General features: G+C 45.0%; 1 protein-coding gene across 3 annotated transcripts in view; it reads left to right on the top strand.

The window, feature by feature from the left end:
• LOC140428136 (uncharacterized) overlaps window positions 1–22,827 on the top strand; it is a 162,951-nt gene that overhangs the window by 127,423 nt on the left and 12,701 nt on the right. For 2 of the 3 annotated variants that reach the window (XM_072514238.1, XM_072514242.1), the window contains exons 7-11: window positions 619–698; window positions 2,758–2,813; window positions 3,145–3,184; window positions 4,385–4,476; window positions 10,154–10,199. In XM_072514238.1, the coding sequence (XP_072370339.1) occupies window positions 619–698; window positions 2,758–2,813; window positions 3,145–3,184; window positions 4,385–4,476; window positions 10,154–10,199 (314 nt within the window). The remainder of the gene's footprint in view (window positions 1–618; window positions 699–2,757; window positions 2,814–3,144; window positions 3,185–4,384; window positions 4,477–10,153; window positions 10,200–22,827) is intronic. The other variant, XM_072514239.1, reaches the window with a different exon arrangement.

Genomic DNA, 22,827 nt, shown 5'->3' with positions numbered 1-22,827 from the left:
CTGCATGTATCGAAACGTTTCTCCTTGCTCCAGCCCATACTTCGTTCCCAGCTCCTTCAATCCTGCAAACTGACTCCCAAGAAACAAATCTTTTAGTGTCTTAATCCCCTTCTTCCATTTCCAAAAATTTCCGCCCCACTTCCCTGGCTCAAATCTGTGGTTCCCCCGAATCAGCATTTCCCTGCCCCCAACCCAAAGTGTTGGGAAACTGCCTCCAAATTCTCAATTAAGCTATTGTTACCGGGCTCCCTGAGTATTTCCCTGGGGCCATCGGGAACGGCGCTGTTGTTGGCACCTTCAATCCTGACGCCCTACACAAAACCCGGTTCAGCCTTTCTATTTGACATTTAAATTACTATTAACATTTTGGGCAAGGCACCTGCTGTCACCTTTAGCCCACTTCCTGCAAAAGGCACAGCATGAGAACACGTTGGGGTGCTGACCCAATTCATACTGTTCCAAATTTACTCTCACTCTGGCCTCCAAGGCCGCCTTTGTGGGGCTGATACGATTCCACCCATTATCACCAGTTTTGCACTATCACGCAAGGTTAAGATCTACCCCAATGCTATTTTTGTAACGCTACATTGCTAATTTAAATAAGTTTTCTTACTTAAGGGAGATCAGTCCTGAAACAGATGGAAGTGACGACTTGCCAATATTTATGGGCACCTATTTGCAAACCACCGCTAAATCTAGTAAGTAATATGGTTTGTTTTCACAATTGTTGAGTTTTTGTACAGGCGTATTGCTTACGCAAAGAAGAAAATGTTGTGGCAACATAGTAATAGCCAACATGAATAGAATTATATCATATAGTTGTACTTAGCTGTGGAACATTTGTTGTATTCTGGCTTGCATGCTGATGGATCTCTGTGACTATTCGGAACCCTGGATATCCGTTATCCTTTCTCAGTTCCCAAATAACAGAGGTCAAGTCTGTGCTTTTTGGCAGAGTCCACTTGTATGTTATTTGTCAGCTGTGCCACTGGTAAACTTTTTTCAATACAACATTTAGGAAGTTCCGACTAGCCCTGCAGCAAGCTAGTCAGATTGATTGTCTTTAGCGAATACAGTAGTTGAGTTTTCATTCAATTACAGATCGTGGTAATTCTTCAAATCCTAATACACAGGATAACATAACTAAGTGATTTTAAACAAAAGAAAGATGGCGATTAGCAAAAACAAGCAGCAAAGACATAGGTTTCAGAAACATAGATAGAGTGATTCCGGAATGAATTTTTCCATCCTAGTAAGTGATTCTTAAGGAGATTATTATCTTTAGGTCTGGCCTTCTTTTTACTTGTGATTGGCTTTAACTAATTTACAATTCACTCAATTCGGCCAAACTGTCCTTCAATTTCAGAGATATATGTATTTAAATATATTGGTGCCAATTCCCATTCCATCGCTTGCCAATTTAATTAGAAAAACACAATTTTCCCTACTCGTACTGGACAACTGCCCAGTTTTTACCATACAATGGGGCCTTTTAGCTAGTTGACGTCACTGACTTTTTAGTCTCAAGCAACTTGCTAATGTGAAACCTAAGAAATTACAGAGTATTATCTGGATTAACCCGTAGTGGATTCCCAGCTATTGTTGCACTGAAGTAATGCTTAATATGATTATAGTTAATATTCTTAATGAGTTCTCAATTAAACCTCTATCATCTTCCCTTACTCTTATGGTTATAGCTGACTAGAAAAGTCAGTTTCTATCACTTGTGTTGGAAGTTTGATGGTAAATCGAACTCTAACCCTATAGCAATTGGTAAAGGCCTAAATTTATTCACTTCTTCAAAGTGTTAAATGGCAATATTTTTATTGTTCCACGTGTAACATCTTGCCAAGGTCATCCCCACACACCCACTAATTGCCTTCAAACAACCGCGCAACCTCAAAGAAGCCATTGTTTGCTGAAAACTACCCAGCCTTCAGAACAGTGACCACGACACCATACAACCCTGCCATGGCAATCTCTGCAAGACATGCGAGATCATCGACATGGGTACCACCATTACACGTGAGAACACCACCCACCAGGTACGCGGTACATACTCGTGCGTCTCGGCCAACGCTGTCTACCTCATACGCTGCAGGAAAGGATGTCCCTAAGCATTGTACATTGGCGAGACCATGCAGATGCTGCGACAAAGGATGAACGGACATCGCGCGACAATCGGCAGGCAGGAATGTTCCCTTCCAGTCGGGGAACACTTCAGCAGTCAAGGGCATTCAGCCTCTGATCTCCGGGTAAGCGTTCTCCAAGGCGGCCTTCAGGACGCGCGACAACACAGAATCGTCGAGCAGAAACTTATAGCCAAGTTTCGCACACATGAGTATGGCCTCAACCTACCTCCTCATTCACCTGAGAAGGAGCAGTGCTCCGAAAGCTAGTGACATCAAAACAAACCTGTTGGACTTTAACCTGGTGTTGTAAGAGTTCTTACTGTGCTCACCCCAGTCCAACGCACCGGCATCTCCACATCTATAAATGTCACCTTGCAGTCACAACAAGCTGTTGCAGGAATATAATTTCCTCGAAATGCTCTCTCATAATGATCCTTTAATGGTTGAATTGCTATGTTTATTTAAGAAATTCAAATTATATTTAAAACAGTGACGTGAGTTTGGACAATGGCAAATTCAATCAGATATGTAGAGGCAGAATCTCTTGTATAAAATAGTGTTGACACAACTAAATTCATCAAGAAATAAGACGACTGACTAACTGTGATGTTTGCATTTCCTAAAGAAACTGAATCAAAACAAAGGAAGCTTGAAAATGCTGATCGAACACAAGACGAGGAGGTAACATAACCATGGAGTCCTTAAACCAAGTAATATCACATAGTTTAACTATTGAATTTGTCCATATCACTGTATATGTTTCAATATAAATAGTGGGAATGGTGAAAGTTTCAATTTATCAATGATTACGTCTTAACTGACATTAACAATTCCTCACTCCACCAAATCAGCAAAATGAAATTAAATGATTCTTCATCTCTTGGCTAATTTTGGGACATTGCTGGTGCTGAATAGTTGCCACATGTAACCGCTTGGATCTCACAATTATGTGACTCATTACCAGTTCCCTACTTTTCTCTCCACATCATTTTTTGTATTTTTGTTATTTCAGGAATTCTCTAATCCCAGCGCCGATAATTTTGCAGAAAGGGGTATGTTTAACTGTCATAGGTTTGTAGTGATATCATGGCTGTAATTCACCGGCTGATCACTAGGAGTCTCATTAGTATATAATTGAATGTTCGAGTCAGATGACCTCCAGGCTGACTGGAGAGCTGGAAGAAGAGGTTGCTTATGCATGTTAATACTGTTATTCATCTGTTGTTTTGTATATATTTGACCCACAGTTAATGTTAATAAATCGTTTATAGCTTTAGCTACAAGTGTTCTTGTAATATAAATCAGGCCATCCAACAAGAACATATCTTAATATCATCTATGGTACAGTTGTTGAATGAACTGAATAAATTCAACAATACAAACAAAATCATGCTCACTTCTATCATCATAAGGGGTACATTGCAGGGAATCGAAGGTTACCAGGGGTAGATGGGAATGTGGAATTCAAATGCAAACAGATTCAGCCATGATCTTATTGAGGGGTAAAATGGCCTCCTACCCCTATTTCATCTGTCCATCTGTGGTAGATGAGGTACCAATCAAGCGGGTTAATTTTTCCTGGATGGTGTTCAGCTTTGTGAGTGCTGTTGGACTGCATTCACCCAGGTATGTGGGGTATTCCATCACATTCCTCACTTGTGCCTTGTAAATACTGGACAGACTTTGAGGAGTCAGGAGGTGAGTTACTGTCTGCAGAATTCCCAGCCTCTAATCTGTGCTTGTAGCCATAGTATTTATAATGCTAGTCCAGTTCAATTTCTGGTCCGTGGTATCCGCGGGGATGTTGGTCATGGCCAGATCATCTTTTTTAGGTGTTGTTGATTGAAAGATAAATTCCTTGGACATTGTCCTTTACTGAAGCACTATTATATCCATCTGAGAAGGCAGGTGAGAATTGTTTCAGTCAAAAGATGGCATCTCTGACAGTGCAAGATTGTCTTTGCACTTAAGTGCCAGTCATGATAATGTACTCGCATCTTTAAAGTGAGACTGGAATCCACAATCTTCTGCTTCAGAGATGTGATGGCTGCTGCTCAGCCAAGGCTGTCGATCTGTTGGATGTTAAAATTGCCACTGGTTTGAAAAGGTTTTTCTTTTTTGTTTGATTTTCTACCTGAAAGACAAATAGCGTTTTAGTGATATTGCAATGTTCCCATGACGTGTTCACGATTCTGGAAATCTTCTTAGTCTGCTCTTCATTTTTAATAATTTTCCCTCTAATCTCTGTGAAGCAGAATATTCGCCCTCCTTGCTCAATGAGAAAACTCGTCAAGGTGATCAAGTTGAAGCCCAGTTGATTGAAAGGCATTGGAGTATCGCTGAGGTGGGTTGACGTATCATTAAGGAACAAAATCAGTAAGATAAAGGATACTTTCATGTATCACCGTGTCAGCGGATTGGATTGGATTTATTTATTGCCACATGTACTGAGGTACAGTGAAAAGTATTGTTCTGTGTACAGTTCAGACAGATTATTCCGTACAGGAAAAGAAAATACATAGGAAAAGCATAAAATACACAATGTAAATACATAGACACGGGCATTGGATGAAGCATAAAGGAGAGTAGTACTATTCTGTAGAGAAGATGTGTGAAGAGACAGATCAGTCCATAAGAGGGTCATTTAGAGTCTGGTAACAGCGGGAAAGAAGCTGATTTTGAATCTGTTTGTGCATATTCTCATACATTTTTTGTATTTCCTGCCCGATGGAAGAAGTTTGAAGAGTGAATAAGCCAGGTGGGAGGGGTCTTTGATTATGCTGCCTGCTTTCGCAAGGCAGCAGGAGGTGTAGATAAGAGTCAATGTACGGGAGACAGGTTTGTGTGATAGACTGGGCTGTGTTCACAACTCTGCAGTTTCTTACGTTCTTGAGCCAAGCAGTTGCCATACCAAGCTGTGATACAGCCAGATACGATGTTTTCTATGAGTCAACGTGGACATGCTGAATTTCCTTAGTTTCCTGAGGCAGTATGGGCGCTGTTGTGCTTTCTTGCATCAACGTGGGTGGACCAGGACATATTGTTGGAGATGTACACACCTAGGAATTTGAAGCTAGCAACCATCTCCACCTCGGCACCATTGATGCAGACAGGGTGTGTACGATACTGTGCTTCCTGAAGTCAAAGACCAGCTCTTTAGTTTTGCTGACATTGAGGGAGAGATTGTCGTCATAACACCACTCCACTAGGTTCTCTATCTCCGTCCTGTGATTCATCGTTGGTCGACATCCAACCTATTATGGTTGTGTTGCCAGCAAACGTGTAGATGGAGTTGTATCCAAATTTTGCCATGCAGTCGTGTGTGTGTGTATAGGGAGTATAGTAGGCGGTTAAGTACACAGTCTTGCGGGGCCCCGGTGTTGAGGACTATCATGGAGGAGGTGTTGTTGTTTATCCTTACTGATTCAGGTATGAGCTTGGCTGGGATTATGGTGTTGAAGGTGGAGCTATGGTCAATATATAGGAGTCTGATATAGAGGTTGTGGTATTATCAGGTATTGCAGTACCCGAGAGCCTGTAGACCATTGGGTAAACCTAGGAGTTTACCATTGGCTGTTTGGTATGTAGCTCCGCCCTGACAGGCGGGATATAAGAACTGGTGCCGTCCCAGCAGCCCTCATTCTGTACCGAAGCTGCTGGGGAACAGATCTAGTCTATTAAAGCCTTCAGTTATGTTACAACCTCATCTTTGAGTTTAATTGATCGTGCATCAATTTAATAGACTACTCTTAAGCTGAAAGGATGGATCTCTGAATCAAGCCGGAGTGTCTACAACTCAGCCCCCACGCGGAGAACTCGGCGGCGATATTTAAGCACTGGCTGGCGTGTTTTAAAGGCTACCTCGAGACGGCCGGAGGCACCCCCTTAGGAGAACAGAAACTGCATCTCCTGCACTCGCGAGTAAGCCCTGGAATCTTCACCCTCATCGAGGAGGCGGAGGACTATGATGCTGCGATCGAACTGTTAAAGGGACATTATATCCGCCCTGTAAAGGTCTACACACGTCACCTGCTTGCAACTAGATGGCAAAGCCCCGGGGAATCGCTGGAGGACTTCTACCGTGCCCTACTGGTGCTGGGCAGAAACTGTGGCTGCCCGCATGTTTCGGGCAGCGAGCACACGGAACTTCTAATCCGGGATGCCTTTGTAGCAGGTATGAGCGCCTCAGAGATCCGCCAAAGACTCTTAGAAAAGGACACCCTGGGACTGAGAGAGTCACGGGCCCTGGCAGGGTCCATGGATGTTGCCTCCAGAAACGCGCAGTCCTATACGCCCGACCGCGCGGCGGCCCCCTGGGCTGCGTGGCATCCCGCAGCGGCAGACCCACTGACCTTCCCCGTGTCCCCGCAGGCCTGCACTGTATGACGGCCCGCTAACTCTGTCAGGCCCCGCTGTTTCTTCTGCGGGCAGGCGAAGCATCCCCGCACGCGCTGCCTGGCCCGCACCTCCACCTACAAGGGGTGCGGCAAGAAGGGCCATTTTGTGGGGGTCTGCCAAGCACGAGCTGTGGCCGCGGTCTCCAGTGACTCCGGACCACCGCGGCAATCTTCCCCTCGGGCCCCAGGTGGCCACCATTCACCGCCACCCCCTAATACTAGGGCCACGTCCAACCCACGGGCGCGGCCATCTTGCCCCTCAGACACCACGCTGGAAGGATGGGTGCCGCCATTTTGTCCATCCCCGCCACCATTTTGTCCATCCCCGCCCACCATGTGCGATCCATGGGAGACGCCATCTTGGTATTATCAGGTATTGCAGTACCCGACAGGCTGTAGACCATTGGGTAAACCTAGGAGTTTACCATTGGCTGTTTGGTATGTAGCTCCGCCCTGACAGGCGGGGTATAAGAACCGGTGTCGTCCCAGCAGCCCTCATTCTGTACCGAAGCTGCTGGGGAACAGATCTAGTCTATTAAAGCCTTCAGTTATGTTACAACCTCGTCTTTGAGTTTAATTGATCGTGCATCAGAGGTCCTTGCTATCGAGATGCTCCAGGGATGGGTGTAGGGCCAGGGAGATGGTGCCTGTTGTTGACTGGTTGTGGCAGTTTGCGAATTGCAGTGGATCTAGACATTCTGGGAATATGGAGTTGATATGCCTCATGACCAACGTCTCAAAGCGCATAATTACGATCGATGTCAAGGCCACTGGACTATAGTCATTGAGGCACGTTGCCTGGTTCTGCGGGGACCTCGGAAGGAGTAGGGAGAGGTTGAAGATGTCCGCGGACATATCTGCAAGCTGGTTCACGCTGGATCTGAGTGCACGACCAGGGACCCTGTCCGGACCCATCGCCTTCCGAGTGATTGACCGAGTCGTGACTAACATGGCATCCACAGTGAACTCAACAGGCTAGGCAGCCTGACAAAAACAAGGGTAGAACATGGATTTGAGTTGTGGCTTTTGTTTTGTTGAAGCATTTCATAGCAAACGTCTCTCCGTAAATTGAATCCAGGTATTTGATATTTCAGTCCATATGGTAAATTGCATTGTTCCTAATTGTCGCATGTGGTAGTGTTTGTGAAGCAAGTGGTTCAGCTGCATGTCACCTGAGACCTTTACGCCCAAAGGGCCATAGTTCTGCAATACTTGCTGTAATGCACGTGCCCTTAAATAGACAGTATCTGCAAAGAGAAAGGGCAGATTAACATTTCGATTAACATTTACCAGAAATGGAAACAGGGGCTGAACAAAATCAGTAGTGGTGAGGGAGAGAATGCTAAGGCCCAAGAATACTGACTGTTGCCACAGAGAGGCAGTTAATGGGATATATGATCTGCAAAAGAGTTTTTAAAAGACTTTGCCTCACCACTAGCAATCACACAGGAAATCTGCCAATAATTTGTTTTTCATTCTTGGACTGTGGTCAACACCTGCCAAAGCAGTACTTCTTGCCCATTTATTCAAACCCGAAGAGCTTTATGGGACAGTCACATTTTATGGGACTGAGTTGGAATCATCTAGCACCAGACTGACTTGGATTTTACAGCAGTAAGACAGATTCATCATTACTTTTACTAATTTTTTTAAATTTCCAGGCTTTTTTAAAAAACTATAATTCTGAAACTGCCTGAATGGGATTTTAACTCCTATATTCTCTAGATTATTAGTCCAGTAACATAGCCACTATACTACCATAGTCAATATATTTTTATTTTAAAAAAATATAAATTTTGAGTACCCAATTCATTTTTTCCAATTAAGGGGCAATTTAGCGTGGCCAATCCACCTACCCTGCACATCTTTGGGTTGTGGGGGCAAAACCCACGCAAACGCGGGGAGAATGTGCAAACTCCACACGGACAGTGACCCAGAGCCGGAATCGAACCTGGGACCTCGGCGCCGTGAGGCAACAGGGCTAACCCACTGCGCCACCGTGCTGCCTCCATAGTCAATATTAAGTGTAGAAAAATAAAATGCAGCCCAAATAGTCCATGACTTTTGGCAGGACAGGAAGATCCCAGCGGGGTGCGAGATTGGAATATCCTGGCTCTCGTCTTTTCCATGCCATTTGCCAAGGGATCATTAGCTATTGTTCAACTGGATGGATTAACTGGAGGTTCAACTGGAGGGACTGGATTAGCACACTGGGCTAAATAGCTGACTTTTAAAGCAGACCAAGGCAGGCCAGCAGCATGGTTTAATTCCCATACCAGCCTCCCTGAACAGACGCCGGAATGTGGTGACTAGGGGCTTTTCACAGTAACTTCATTGAAGCCTACCTGTGACAATAAGCGATTTTCATTTCATTTTCATTTTCAACCTCTCTGTATGCCTGGTACTAGATGATTCCTAGGTTTGGAATTGAAAATCTCGAGTGTCTATTTTAAAACAGAAGTGATTCACTCACCACACTATAAGCAATACATCTGTCTGTTGAGTTGAATGCTTGAATATAGGAATAGGAGTTGGGTATTCAAACGTATAGACCTGTTCAATTTGACCATGGCTGACCTGTGTCTCGACTCCATTTACCTACCTTGTTTCCACATCCGTTAATAACCTTGCCTAACTGACGCCGAGGACCCGCATTCGATCCCGGACCTGCGTCAGTGTGGAGTTTGCACATTCTCCCCGTGACTGCATAGGTCTTACCCCCACAACCCAAAGATGTGTAGGGGTAGGTGAATTGCTCACACTAAATTGCCCCATAATTGAAAATAAGAATTGGGTACTCTAAATTTCACAAAAAAAAATAATTTTGCCTAACAAAAACATATCTTTCTCGTTTAAAATGTTTTAGCTGGCCTGTCCTCAACAGTCTTTTGCTTTGGTTGGGGGGGGGGGGGGGGGGGGGGGGGGGCGGGTTCTGATATCCATTAGCTTTTTGTGCGAAGAGGCATTTCTGGAAGTGATTGGCTGACTGACCTGGCTTCCTGAATTGAGGCAATTTGAACTTCCCACATTCCAACGGCCCAGGTGTCTAAAAGAAGGTTCTGTGGATCATGCAAAATTTGAACCTGCCAAAAATCACCTTAATATAATGGACCTGAGCCCTGCTACCACCAATGTTTCAGACTAATTGCTTTCTATGAGAGAGTGTTTTATCAATTACATAAACCTGAGATTGTTCTAACTGCTTATTGGAATGAACGTTGAATTATAAGATCTTGCAACACTGAAGGAGGCCATTTGACCCATCCTGCGTATGTAGGCTCTTTTATAGAATCATCCAATTAGTCCCACTCCCAGACCTTTTCCTTTAGCTCTGAGAATTATTCCCTTTCAAGTCTATATCCCATTTCCTTTCAAGTTACAATTGAATCTGCTTTGACTACCCTTTCAGGCAATGTATTGCAGATCAGAACAATTCAATACGGAGAAAACATTCTTCCCTCTGGTTGTTCTGGTTGTTCTCTCTTAAATCTGTGTCCTCTACAGTATTAAGTAGATTTTATTTAAAATACCGATGTAGTGTAAGTATGTAAATTTTGTTTTTAAGGTAATACTATATGTTTCTATACTTTTCTATTCATTTAAAGCAACATTATTTTCTTTCAGACTGTCAATCCTGAGAATTCACATCCGCAACCGCCCCCCATCTCAGGTACAATCATTTTATTTTGTATTTCCATTCGCTGAGCTGAAATGTAAATAGCAAACCCGATGCAGCACCTATTTATGGGATTCAGAGTGTCATGGCAATTAATCATTCTGTTACAAATAGTGTGGGAGATCCTTTGTCCCATTGGATACATGGCTGATCAGTCAAGCTAGCCCATCCTCCCGTCCTTTTTATATGCCACACAAATCTCCCATTCCATTAGCTCATCTCACCCTTTTCAGCATACATTTCTATTACTGTGTCTAGTTTCCTTTTGAAAGCATGGTGCTATTGCCTCAACCACTTCCTGTGGTGGTGAGTTACATATTCCAACCAGCCTCTGAGCAAAGACAGGTCTCCTGAATTCCCTATTGTATTAATCAGTAACCATCTTGTAATTGGGGCCCCTAGTTTTGGATTTTCCTACAAGTGGAAACATTTGTTCCACATCTGTCTCGTCTAACCCATTTATGGCTTTAAAAGACCTCAATTGGGCAGCATGGTGACGCAGTGGGTTAGCTCTGCTGCCTCACGGCGCCGAGGTCCCAGGTTTGATCCCGGCTCTGGGTCACTGTCCGTGTGGAGTTTGCAAATTCTCCCCGTATTTGCATGGGTTTCGCCCCCACAACCCAAATATGTGCAGGCTAGGTGGATTGGCCACGCTAAATTGCCCATAAATTGGAAAAATGAATTGGGTACTCTAAATTTTTTATTTTTTATTTTAAAGACCTCAATGTTTTTCTAAAGATAAAGCCCCACTTTTCCAATATTTCCCAATAGTTGGAATCTCTCCGTTCTGGTGCCATCCTTGTAAATCTTCTTTACGCTTTCTATCAACTGCCTCGGGGAGGCAGTGGCCTCGTGGGCTAGTAATCCATAGACCCAGAGTCACGCTCTGGGGACGTGGGTTCAAATCCCACCATGGCAGACGGTGAAATTTGAATTCAATAAAAAATCTGGAATTAAAAGTCTAAAGGTGACCATGAAACAATTGTTGTTTGCTGTAAAAACTCATCTGCTTCACTAATGTGCTTTCGGGAAGGAAATTTGTCGTCCTTGCCTGGTTTGGCCGACATGTGACTCCAGACCCAGAGTGTTGTGGTTGACTCTTAAATGCTCTCAGGGATGGGCAATAAATGCTGGCCCAGCCAGTGACTCCCAAATCCCGTGAACGAACAAAGAAAAACAGAACACCCCTTTCTACCTTCCTCCAATCTGCATATTGTCTGTAAAAACTCAGACACTTCGACCAGTTTATTGCTCGAACATTTTACCCAGGTGTCGTTCTTCGTGAAATGAACAGATGAACAAAGGATAATTACAACTGTATGATTCAACCAAATTTATTATTTTTGTAAAACATTTTATCAAAGGCATTATTAATACATACATATTCACAAAAGCCAACTGCGGCAGGTAACAAAACAAAACCCCTCCCTCCCTACTACCCCAGTACCCACCTCCCTTTTCCTCCCCCCCAAAACAAAAACTAAACTCCCATCTCATTTCTCCCCCCCCCCCCCCCCCCCCCCCAACACCACCCATCGACTTAAAGAAGGAAAATAAATTGGAGAAGCTTCCATCTCTGGGTGAACCCCTCCTCCACTCCCGAATGCCGAACTTAACTTCTTCAATGCAAAAATTCTGCCACTCACCCACACCCCTGCCTTTGGTGACTCCGAGTTCTGCCAACCCAACAAAGTCCGTCTCTGGGCCATCAGGGAGGCAAAGGCCAAGACGTCGGCCTCTCTCCCCACCTGAGCTCGCGAATACTCCGACTCTCCAAATATCGCCACCTCCAGACTCGGAGCTACCTCTACTCCCAGAAGCTTTGACATTACGTCCAAAAACTCTTCCAAAATTCCCTCAACCTCAAACACGCCTAAAAACATATGCACATGGTTCGTAGGCCTCCCCGCACACCACCCAGACCTATCCTCCACCCCCGAAAACACACTCATCCTGGACGCCGTCATGTACATGCACCACCTTAAATTGGATAAGACTTAGACTAGCACGCGACAAGGACACATTCATCCTCTGCAGAGCTGCCCTCCACACTCCTGCCCTGCCCCCCTCCCTCCCAACTCCTCATCCCACTTGGGTCTAACCTCCAGCACACACCCTTGTCATCAGCTCCCCATACATATCCGCAAACCTACCCTCCCCAATATCGTCTTTGGACGGAAGCTTATCCTGCAGGACTGGGGTGGCAGCGCCAGAAAGGACGGCACCTCCTTCCTAATAAAGTCCCTAACCTGAAGTACCTTAACCTATTCCGCCTTAGTAACTGGTACATCTCCTCAAGCTCTTCTAGGACTGCAAACTTTTCCCCAACAAACAAATCCTTGAAATACTCTATCCCCACCACCCTCCAGAACCTCATATCCAACCTCCAATCCCACTGGCGCAAACCTATGATTGCTGCAAATCGGAGTCCAAAACCACATGCCTACCAAAATGAAGTGCTGTCGACAGTGGCTCCAAACCCTCAGTTCTGATACCACCACTGGGCTCATGGAGTAGTGAACCGGTGAGAATGGAAGGGATGCCAACAACAGTGCCCTCAAGCTGGTCCCTCGACACAAGGTCACCTCCATCCGCCCCAAACCGACCATTCCTCCACTGTCCATTTCCCAGCCATTGCATTGTTGCTGCCGAGTAGTAATTCAACAAGCTCGGCAATGCCAACACTCCCCGTGGCCCAACCCCATCGATCCCTCTCCAAGAACACCCTTCTCACTTGTGGAGCCTTCCCCGCCCACACAAACCTCAAAATCAACCCAGTCACCTTCCTAAAAAAGGACTTGGGAACAAAAGATCGGGAGGTTCTGAAATATAAACAAAATCCTCTGCTGCACCGTCATCTTCACCGTCTGCACCTGCCCCACCAAAGACAATGGCAGCACATCTCACCTCTTGAAGTCCGCCTTCATCACCTCCACCAACGGTGCCAAGTTCAGCTTGCGCAGCTGGGCCCAAATCCACGCCACCTGTTTCCCAAGATAACAAAAGCTCTCCCCCACCGCCCGGAATGGCAATTCCCCTCTCCTGTCCCCGTTCATTAATTGGGAACACCTCGCTTTTCCCCATATTCAGTTTATTCCCCGAAAAGTGGCCAAACGCTCCCAGAATCCCCATGATCCTATTGAAGCTCCCAACAGGGTTTGAAATGTACAACAGGAAGTCATCTGCGTACAGAGAAATTCTGTGCTCGCCCACTAAGTGCCATTGGCAACAGTTCTATTGCTAGGGAAAAGAGCTTTAGGGAAAGCGGGCACCCTTGCCTCGTCCTCCAGCGTAGCCCAAAGTAATCTGAACTAACCTTGTTTGTCCGAACACTTGCCTTATGCGCCTTGTACAGCAGCCGAACCCAATCCAAAACCCTGCCCAAACCCGAACCGCCCCAACACCCTGCCCAAACCCGAACCGCCCCAACACCTCAAACAGGTACACCATTCAACCCGATCAAACGCCTTCCCTGAGTCCATTGCCACCCCCTCTTCCACTTCTCAGCTCTCCAAGGGCATCACAATAACATGAAGCAGCCGCTGCATATTCGCCTACAGCTGCTGCCCCCACACATACTCCGTCTGGTCCTCCCCTATCATCCGCGCATGCAATCGTTTATCCGCGACACCAGCACCTTCACCAACAACTTTGCGGCCATATTCAGCAGCAAAATTGGGCAGTAAGGTCCGCACTGCTCCGGGTGCTTATCCTTCTTTAAAATGAGCGATATTGAAGTTTGCGACAGCATTGAATGGAGCTCCCCCTCACCATCGACTCATTATACATCCCAACGAGCAGCGGCCCAAACTTCTCATAAAACTCAGCTTTAAACCATAAAAACCCGTAGCCTTCCCCGCCTGAACTGACCCTACGCAATCCATCACCTCCCTCAACCCAATCGGGTCCCCCAATCCCTGCACATTCGCCTCCTCAACTCTCGGCAATTCCAACCCGTCCAAGAACCACATCATCCCTTCATCCACCACTGGAAGCTCCAAGTCATACAACCTCCGATAGAAGGCCTAAAAAAAAAACATTCACCCCCTCCAGCTCCGATTCCATCATGCCCCTCTCACCCCTCATCCTTCCAATCTCCCCCCTCATCCTTCCAATCTCTCTCACCGCCACCTGTTTTCTCAACTGATGTGCAAGCATCCTACATGCTTTCTCCCCACACACATAAACCGCCCCTCTGACTATGCAATTGTCCCACTGCCTTACCAGCGGACACCAACCCAAATTCCATCTGCCTCTTCTTTAGCAATGCCTCCTCAGGCCCCACTGAATGTGTCCGGTCCACCCTCAGGATGGTCTCCACAAACCTCAGCCTCTCAGCCCATTCCGCGCTCTCCCTGAGTGCCCATATTGATATAAATTCCCCCCCTACCTCCACCTTCAGTTACTCCCATAACATGGAGGAAGGAGCCTCCTCTGTATTATTCAGCTCCAGGTAAAGATGATTGATGCAGGTAAGGCAGTGGATGTTGTCTATATGGACTTCAGTAAGGCCTTTGACAAGGTCCCTCATGGCAGACTGGTACAAAAGGTGAAGTCACATGGGATCAGAGGTGAGCTGGCAAGATGGACACAGAACTGGCTAGGTCATAAAAGGCAGAGAGTAGCAATGGAAGGGTGCTTTTCAGATTGGAGGGCTGTGACTAGTGGTGTTCTGCAGGGTTCAGTGCTGGGACCTTTGCTGTTCGTAGTATAAATAAATGATTTGGAGGAAAATGTAACTGGTCTGATTAGTAAGTTTGCGGATGACACAAAGGTTGATGAGGACTGTCAGAGGATACAGCAGGATTTAGATTGTTTGGAGACTTGGGCGGAGAGATGGCAGATGGAGTTTAATCCGGACAAATGCGAGGTAATGCATTTTGAAAGGTCTAATACAGGTAGGGAATACATAGTGAATGGTAGAACCCTCAAGAGTATTGACAGTCAGAGAGATCTAGGTGTACAGGTCCACAGGTCACTGAAAGGGGCAACACAGGTGGAGAAGGTAGTCAAGAAGGCATACGGCATGCTTGCCTTCATTGGCCGATGCATTGAGTGTAAAAATTAGCAAGTCGATGTTGCAGCTGTACAGAACCTTAGTTAGGCCACACTTGGAGTAGAGTGTTCAATACTGGTCGCCACACTACCAGAAGGATGTGGAGGCTTTAGAGAGGGTGCGAAGAGATTTACCAGGATGTTGCCTGGTATTGAGGGCATTAGCCATGAGGAGCTTTGTTCTCACTGGAAGGAGGTTGACGGGCGACCTGATAGAGGTCTACAAAATTATGAGGGGCCTAGACAGAGTGGATAATCAGAGACTTTTTCCCAGGGTGGAGGGGTCAATTACTAAGGGGCATAGGTTTAAGGTGTGAGGGGCAAGGTTTAGAGGAGATGTACGAGGCAAGTTTTTTTTTAACAGAGGGTAGTGGGTGCCTGGAACTCGCTGCCGGAGGAGGTGGTGGAAGCAGGGACGATAGTGACATTTAAGGGGCGTCTTGACAAATACATGAATAGGATGGGAATAGAGGGATATGGACACCGGAAGTGTAGAATATTTTAGTTTAGACGGGAGCATGGTCCGTGCAGGCTTGGAGGGCCGAAGGGCCTGTTCCTGCGCTGTACTTTTCTTTGTTCTTTGTTCTAATTGCAGGTGCCATCCTCACGCTCTCACAGAACCCCTTGACCACCAGCAACCCCACATCCAACTTCCATTGCAGCCACCTGCAAAACCGGCCAGTGCAGCAGATGGTGAGAAACCACAATCGCCGAATACTCCGATCCAACCAACCCTAGTCTAAAACAAATAAATCAATCCGGGAGAGCACCCAGTGCACTTGCAAGAAGTATGAAAACACCTGCGCCCTGGCCTCTCAAACGACCACAGGTGCACCCCCCATTTACTACATTAAACTCTTAACAACTCTCACCAACAACCTAACCTCTTATGATTATCCGCCATTAGCACCATATCCGTCTCCATCGACACCAGCCAGTCCTCGTGCTCCCCCATCAACTCCTCCACCTTCTGGAGTGCTAGACCCTGAACCTCCAGCGTCTGCTCCACTCTCCGATAGCTGCCCTAAGCAGCTCCGCCACCTTCGCCAGGTCTTCTGAGGCCTCCTGCCTCTGCTGCTGGAACTTCACATTCAAAAATTCTACAAGCTGTTCGGTAGACCACTGGGTGGGCAAAGACGCCTCAGCACCCTCCACCATCTTTTCCTGTGACGCACCTCAAATAAACCTTTGCTCAAGCTGCTGCCTCTTACTTGTTACACTCCTCATCTGGTAAGCCATAAACTGGCCCCACCGGTGGAGTACTGCAATTCCTCAGTGATCATGCACCTCACATCTGCAAACACCCCCTAAATCGGGTGAGAAAGAATCAACGAAATTCCACCTCGGGCGGGAGCTATCAAATGTGCAATCACTCACTCCATGGCCGCCACTGGAAGTCAACCAAATTAAGTATTAAACACAGTAAACAGTCACCCTCCCCCTTTAACTTATCCCAAACAATAATAAGACTCCCAGTATTCTTAATACTACCCGTGCCGATGAACTCAGTCGAGCTGCAGGTCCAATTCTCTATGAGTCTTGATTGTCTCAAGACCTTCGTTCGCGAAGCTGGGTATCGCACGTTGCTTCTTTCTGCCTCTGGTCGGTCATCCAATCTTCTCTGCTACCACTGTGCCAAGTCTTCACTGGGGAGGGTCCTGGGTGGTTGATCTTTATATCCCTCTTTGTGGCTTTCTAGAAAGTTCTCTGGCCCTCAGCCAATGAAGTCTCGTGGCAGGTGTAGCAACACGCCGATTGCAACTGTGCAAAACACCAGGAACCCACCCCCAGGGGTCCATCTCTAGATGTATTGTTGGCACATAACCTTATTCCATATATGGTAACTGGGTGCCAGAAAGTCAAGCTTTATCTGGGCAATCCAAAACAATCGGTCCATATGAATGGGACTGATTATCTCCTGATGTGTTGTTGACAGGGCAGGTCCAGGCAGTCTGTCTGTGTTCAGTGTATTCGATCTTGGCTAAGTTCGAATTCTTAGCAGGCCTGCCTGGAGTTGGCAGTGGTTTAATTTAAAATGTCCAATTATTTTTCTTTTAAATTTGAAGTACCCAATTATTTTTTTCCAATTAAGGGGCAATCCACCTACCATGCACACCTTTGGGTTGTGGGGGTGAGACCCACACAAACACTGGGACAGTGACCCAGGGATGGGATCGAACCCTGGTCCTCAGCGCCGTGAGGCAGCAGTGCTAACCACTGCACCACCATGCCATCCAAAATGTTCAATTCTTAATTTGGAGTGTCCAATTTTATATCGGGCCTAAATCCGGGCAGCATCTGTAGGGAGAGAAAAGAGCTAACTTTTCAAGTCCAGATGACCCTTTTCAAAGCTAAAAGACAGAGACAGTGGAAAATATTTATGTTGTGGAGTGAGAATGAAAGATTACATATCATCAATCTACTCTTGCTGCTACAGATTCTTAAAGAGACAAGGGACTGCAAGCTCACACTCTTTTGCTAACATAATAAACAAGATGCTCCATTCTGCTGTATGATAAGACTTAAATTCATTATTTGATCCATTTATCTTTTTCTTTTCATTTAAGCCAATCTTTAACATCTGATTTCACAGGCATCACCTATCCAGATCTCAAAGACATTTTCACCAAAACTCGTTATGACCTACCAAACCTTTGTTCCCTACGGGGGTGATGTGATAGCACAATAAATCCTCCCATTTGTTCAAAATTCCTCTAGAGCGTGCTAAAAATTTCTGCTTTTAACTGGTGTCATTGAGTTCCCATAAATCAACGATTAAACCTTATATTGAATAATTTAGACACATAAGTTTCTGGGTAATTTAGAGGCCAATCAATTGCCTGCTGAAATAGTTAACTTTTGTTCTCCAATTTATTTTCCTTTAAACCGATTTCAATTTTGTTACTTAACCAAATTTGATTGAAATCTTAACATTTCACTTTTAACTTGTTTTGAAGAATTCAAGTTGGATCGCCGCCAAACTGCAAGCTTATAATCTGACCTTGACTCAGGACAATTCAAACTTGTATTTCATCTACAACTCAACTAGTTCTTTATTTGATCAATTTTGTTATGGCATTTTTCTCTTTGCAGTAGCAAAAGGCACTGGTTCGACATTCCTTGTCTGGATATGTCCGCGCAGTACTTTCAGTTGGTCTTTCATACTGGTCGCTTTTTTGGAGACCCTTTTAATATCTTCCACGGACCATTGTCCCATAGACGCGCCATATTTTTGCTCAATCTCCCAGTACAGGTTTTGGATAAGGCAAACTGCTGCTATACGTATTCTTTTAATTGCTGAAGAATCTTGTTTTTGGAGACGTCCAGCAGGGCCTTCCCACCTTCGACTGTGATAGTCAACTGTTTGTTCTTTTCCTCTGCCATAATACAATTATTTTAGGGGACTTAAGCCATGGGGTTTTTCAGCCGGGTCGATTTACCTGTCTTTAATACCACTGAAATCCAGATGTCTGTTAAGGACTTGAGCTGAGTACTAAACTGGAGAAGTTTGAAGTCGCGCAAGAGGATTACCGAGTCTAAACGAGGGCCGAGGACTTTTTTAAAATAATGAGGTGTCCTTACCTCCAGGGCCCGATTATAGGTCTGATATCCAGATCTCCGTTTCCTTTTCCTCCAGTGACCCTGCTCGCTATGCCAAATTGTGGGATCTCTTATTTTCTAAGAGTCAGGGACCCGTCGTAGTTTGAGATTGAATTTATTCCAATCATTTGTTCGTGTAATTTCAAATACAAACAAGAGAAACAAAAGGGGCGAAAGAAAGGGAACAATGAAAAGAGAACAAAGAAGAGAAAAGCACCACGGGCACAAAGGGTTTTATACCTGCATGTTTTTGGTACCGCCCCTTCCTTGCACCCTATTGGCTTACAAATTCTGAATTATTACTTCTGATTAGCATTCCATACCAGCATTCACACTTTCATCTAACTTACTGGCTGCGCTTGTTCCCACAATATATTTTCCCACAGTTACAATATTTTAAACTGAGTTTCGATATTTCTCCACAGTGACAGATGGCGTATAATGTGAGAAAGTGTGAAGTTTGAAGAATAAGTGTGAAGAATAAAAAAGCAGAATATTTTTTAGAAGGCGTGAAATCTATCAATCTTTATGTTCAGGCAGACTTGGGTATAAGTAAAGTCACCACAGTCCCAGGTGACCATAGGCTGCTTTCCCCTTTTGAGGGGGAGAGCTGACTGGTGGTGATTTAATCTGAGGATCACCACACCTCAGGCGAAGGCAAGGTTGACGAGGTAGGGCCTTCATGAATAACCTCAGCCGGTACGGGAATTGAACCCACGCTGTTGGCTTCACTCTGCACCATTAACCAGCTGTCCAACCAACTGAGAGGGTTGTCGCATGATGAAAGACTGCGTAAATTGGGTCTATATTCGCTGGAATTTGTAAGAATGAGAGATAATCTCGGTGAAACATTCAAGATTATCAGGGAACTTGACAGGATAGACACTGTTTCCCCTGGCTTGGGAAATTTAAAACATGTTTTCCAGATAAGTGACCAATCATTTCAGACCGAGATGAGGACGAGTTTCTTCACTCAGAGTTTTGAATCTTTGGAATTTTCTACCCCAGAGTTATGGATGCGTCAGTGTAGAATTTATTTAAGTATTAGACAGATAGATTTTAGTCTCTAATATTTGGAATCAGATATTGGGAGTGGCTGAGTAAGTGGAGTCGAAGCTCAAAATCAACCATGGTCATATTGAATGGCTTCCTTGTGGGTTTTTTTTTAACATCGCTTCTAAGTCCTTCTTATTCCTTTTTATCCTCTCCTTAAGTATGTTTTTTCTTCCATTTTTTCCTTCAGATTCAATTTTTTTCTTTAGTTTTGTAATGCTCCAGAATTAGTTTGCTTAATGTTGACTTTTACTGTAATAAATTTCTCTTCAACTCTATTCATGGTCCACATCAGTATCAATGATATAGGTAGAAACCTTAACTCTTGTTCAAAAATATGTGTAAACATAGGCCCTACAATACAGACCATTCAGTTTAACTTTGGCTGTGGGGAAGCTTTCAGAAACAATAATGCAGGACTAGCAACCTTGGGACAGCAGCTGTGATGGATTTTGGTCTTGGTAGGTTTTGAATCGGGCACTTGGGGCAGATGTGCAGAGCCGTGTTGGATGGAGTGAAAGATCGCTCGGACACGGGAAAAGACAGGCGGGCAAATCTTATGGTCGGTGTGCCAATGCAGCACCTAGCCAGACAAGTCAGTAAGCCAGTTACACATCTAATAATAATTCAAATTCATGCATGGCACCTGAAATGACCAGTTTCTGGACAGCCAGATTTGTGATGCTGTGCCTTTTAGTCACGTGGGCAAATGTGGATTAATTAAGGAAAGCAGGCATGGATTTGCTCAGGGTGTGTTTTCAGATTTTGATGAGGTAACCGAGGATTGATTCAGGTGTTGTTGATGTCGTGTACATGACTTCCAAAAGGCATTTGATACAGTACCACACAACAGAATTGTCAGAAAACCTACAGCTCCAGGAATAAAAGGGAGAGTAGCAACATGGATATGGAATTGGCTGTGTGACAGGAAACAAAGACGGTTGTTTTTGGACTCAAGGAAGGTTTATAGTGGAGTTCCCCAGAGGTTGTTATTGGAACCCTTGCTCTTTCTGATGTATATCAATGGCGTAGACCTTGATATACAGGGTCCAATTTAAACATTTGCAGATGGCACAAAACTTGGAAATATTGTGAACCATGAGAAGGATAGTGTAGAATTTCAAAAGGAAGTAGGTTGGTGAAATGACAGGACAAGTGACAGGTCAATTTTGATGCAAAGAAATGTGAAGTGATTAATTTTGATAGAGGACAGAGAGACATAACAGAATCTCCACAGTGCAGAAGGAGGCCATTCGGCCCATCGAGTCTGCACCGGCTCTTGGAAAGAGCACCCTACCCAAGGTCCACACCTCCACCCTATCCCCATAACCCAGCAACCCCACCCAACACTAAGGGCAATTTTGGACACTAAGGGCAATGTATCATGGCCAATCCACCTAACCTGCACATCTTTGGACTGTGGGAGGAAACCGGAGCACCCGGGGAAAACCCACACACACACGGGGAGGATGTGCAGACTCCGCACAGACAGTGACCCAAGCCGGAATCGAACCTGAGACCCTGGAGCTGTGAAGCAATTGTGCCATCCACAATGCTACCGTGCTGCCCTTACGGCCGTTCGGGCCGTTAAGTCTGCACTGACCCTCTGAAAGAGCACCCTACCTGGCCCAAGCCCCCTCAATCCTCTAACCCCACCTAACCTGTGCATCTTTGGACAGTAAGGGGCAATTTAGCATGACCAATCCACCAAACCTACGCATCTTTGGACTGGGAGGAAACTGGAGGACCCGGAGGAAACCCACCCAGACACTAGGAGAATGTGCAAACTCCACACCAAAGGTCAGAAATGAACCCAGACCCCTGGGGCTGTGAGGCAGCAGTGCTATCCACTGTGCCACCATGAATATAAAATAAAGTGTACAAAGGGAAATTATCTTGTATACAACATGGCTTTTAGTCTTAATTGGAGTAATGTGTTCAGTTCTGGGTACCACACTTTAGGAAGGATGTGAAGACATTAGAGAGGATACAGAAAAGATTCACGAGGATGGTTCATGGATGAGGATAGTAAGATTGGAGAAGTCGTGACAGTTCTCCTTGGAGAAGAGAATGTTTAGAGGAATTTGATAGTGGTGTATGGATGGAGTAGTTAGGCAGAAACTATTCCCATTGGTGGAAGATTGAGAACCAGAGGGTGCAGATTTAAGGTAATTGGCAAAATAAACAATGGTGACACGAGGAAAACGTTCACCCAGCAAGTGATGAGGATCTAGAATGCTGAGAATATGGTGAAGGCCGGTCAGTTGAGGCTTTCTTGAGGGAAATGGATCATTTTCTGAAAGGGGAAAAAGGTAAGGGAGTGACAGTTGATGAATTGCTCCTTCAGAAGGCCAGCAAAGACATGATGGGTCGAATGGCCTCCTTCTGTGCTGCAACCATTCTATGATTCCATCGATTGACCTATTAAATATTTTCCATTGCTTTTCTCAACTTACAAATTTTAACCCAGTTACCTTGTTTAGTTCCACCCTCATAATGTGTTCATTTCTGATCTATTACCGTAGCCATGTGTTATAGTTCATTACTCATTATACAATCCAACGGTGATTATTCAATGTAATTGGTAAACCTCAATGTTCTTGCAATATAAATATAAAAGGTGTCATATAAATACTGCTAGACAAAAAAAGACCCAGATACACCTAGTCACCACCTATCATCCTGGTCGTCACATAGCCCAATACTAGTGAAGTTGTTTATTAATTGTAACAATTAATCTTTTATCAACTAGTCTACAATGGATCTGGAAATTATGCAAGAAAAACCCCAGTGGTGGAGACCTTTGGAAATGATAGATCCAGTCAGCAGTTTCAATCTTCCTGTTACCTCTTCACTTACTGAAATGCTTACTTGGGTAATGATTAGTGACTTGACAGCACATGTTGAAGCTTCA

This window comes from Scyliorhinus torazame, chromosome 8 (genome assembly GCF_047496885.1).
Source record: "Scyliorhinus torazame isolate Kashiwa2021f chromosome 8, sScyTor2.1, whole genome shotgun sequence".
Taxonomy (NCBI): domain Eukaryota; kingdom Metazoa; phylum Chordata; class Chondrichthyes; order Carcharhiniformes; family Scyliorhinidae; genus Scyliorhinus; species Scyliorhinus torazame.
This window is presented reverse-complemented; position numbering and strand designations above follow the sequence as displayed.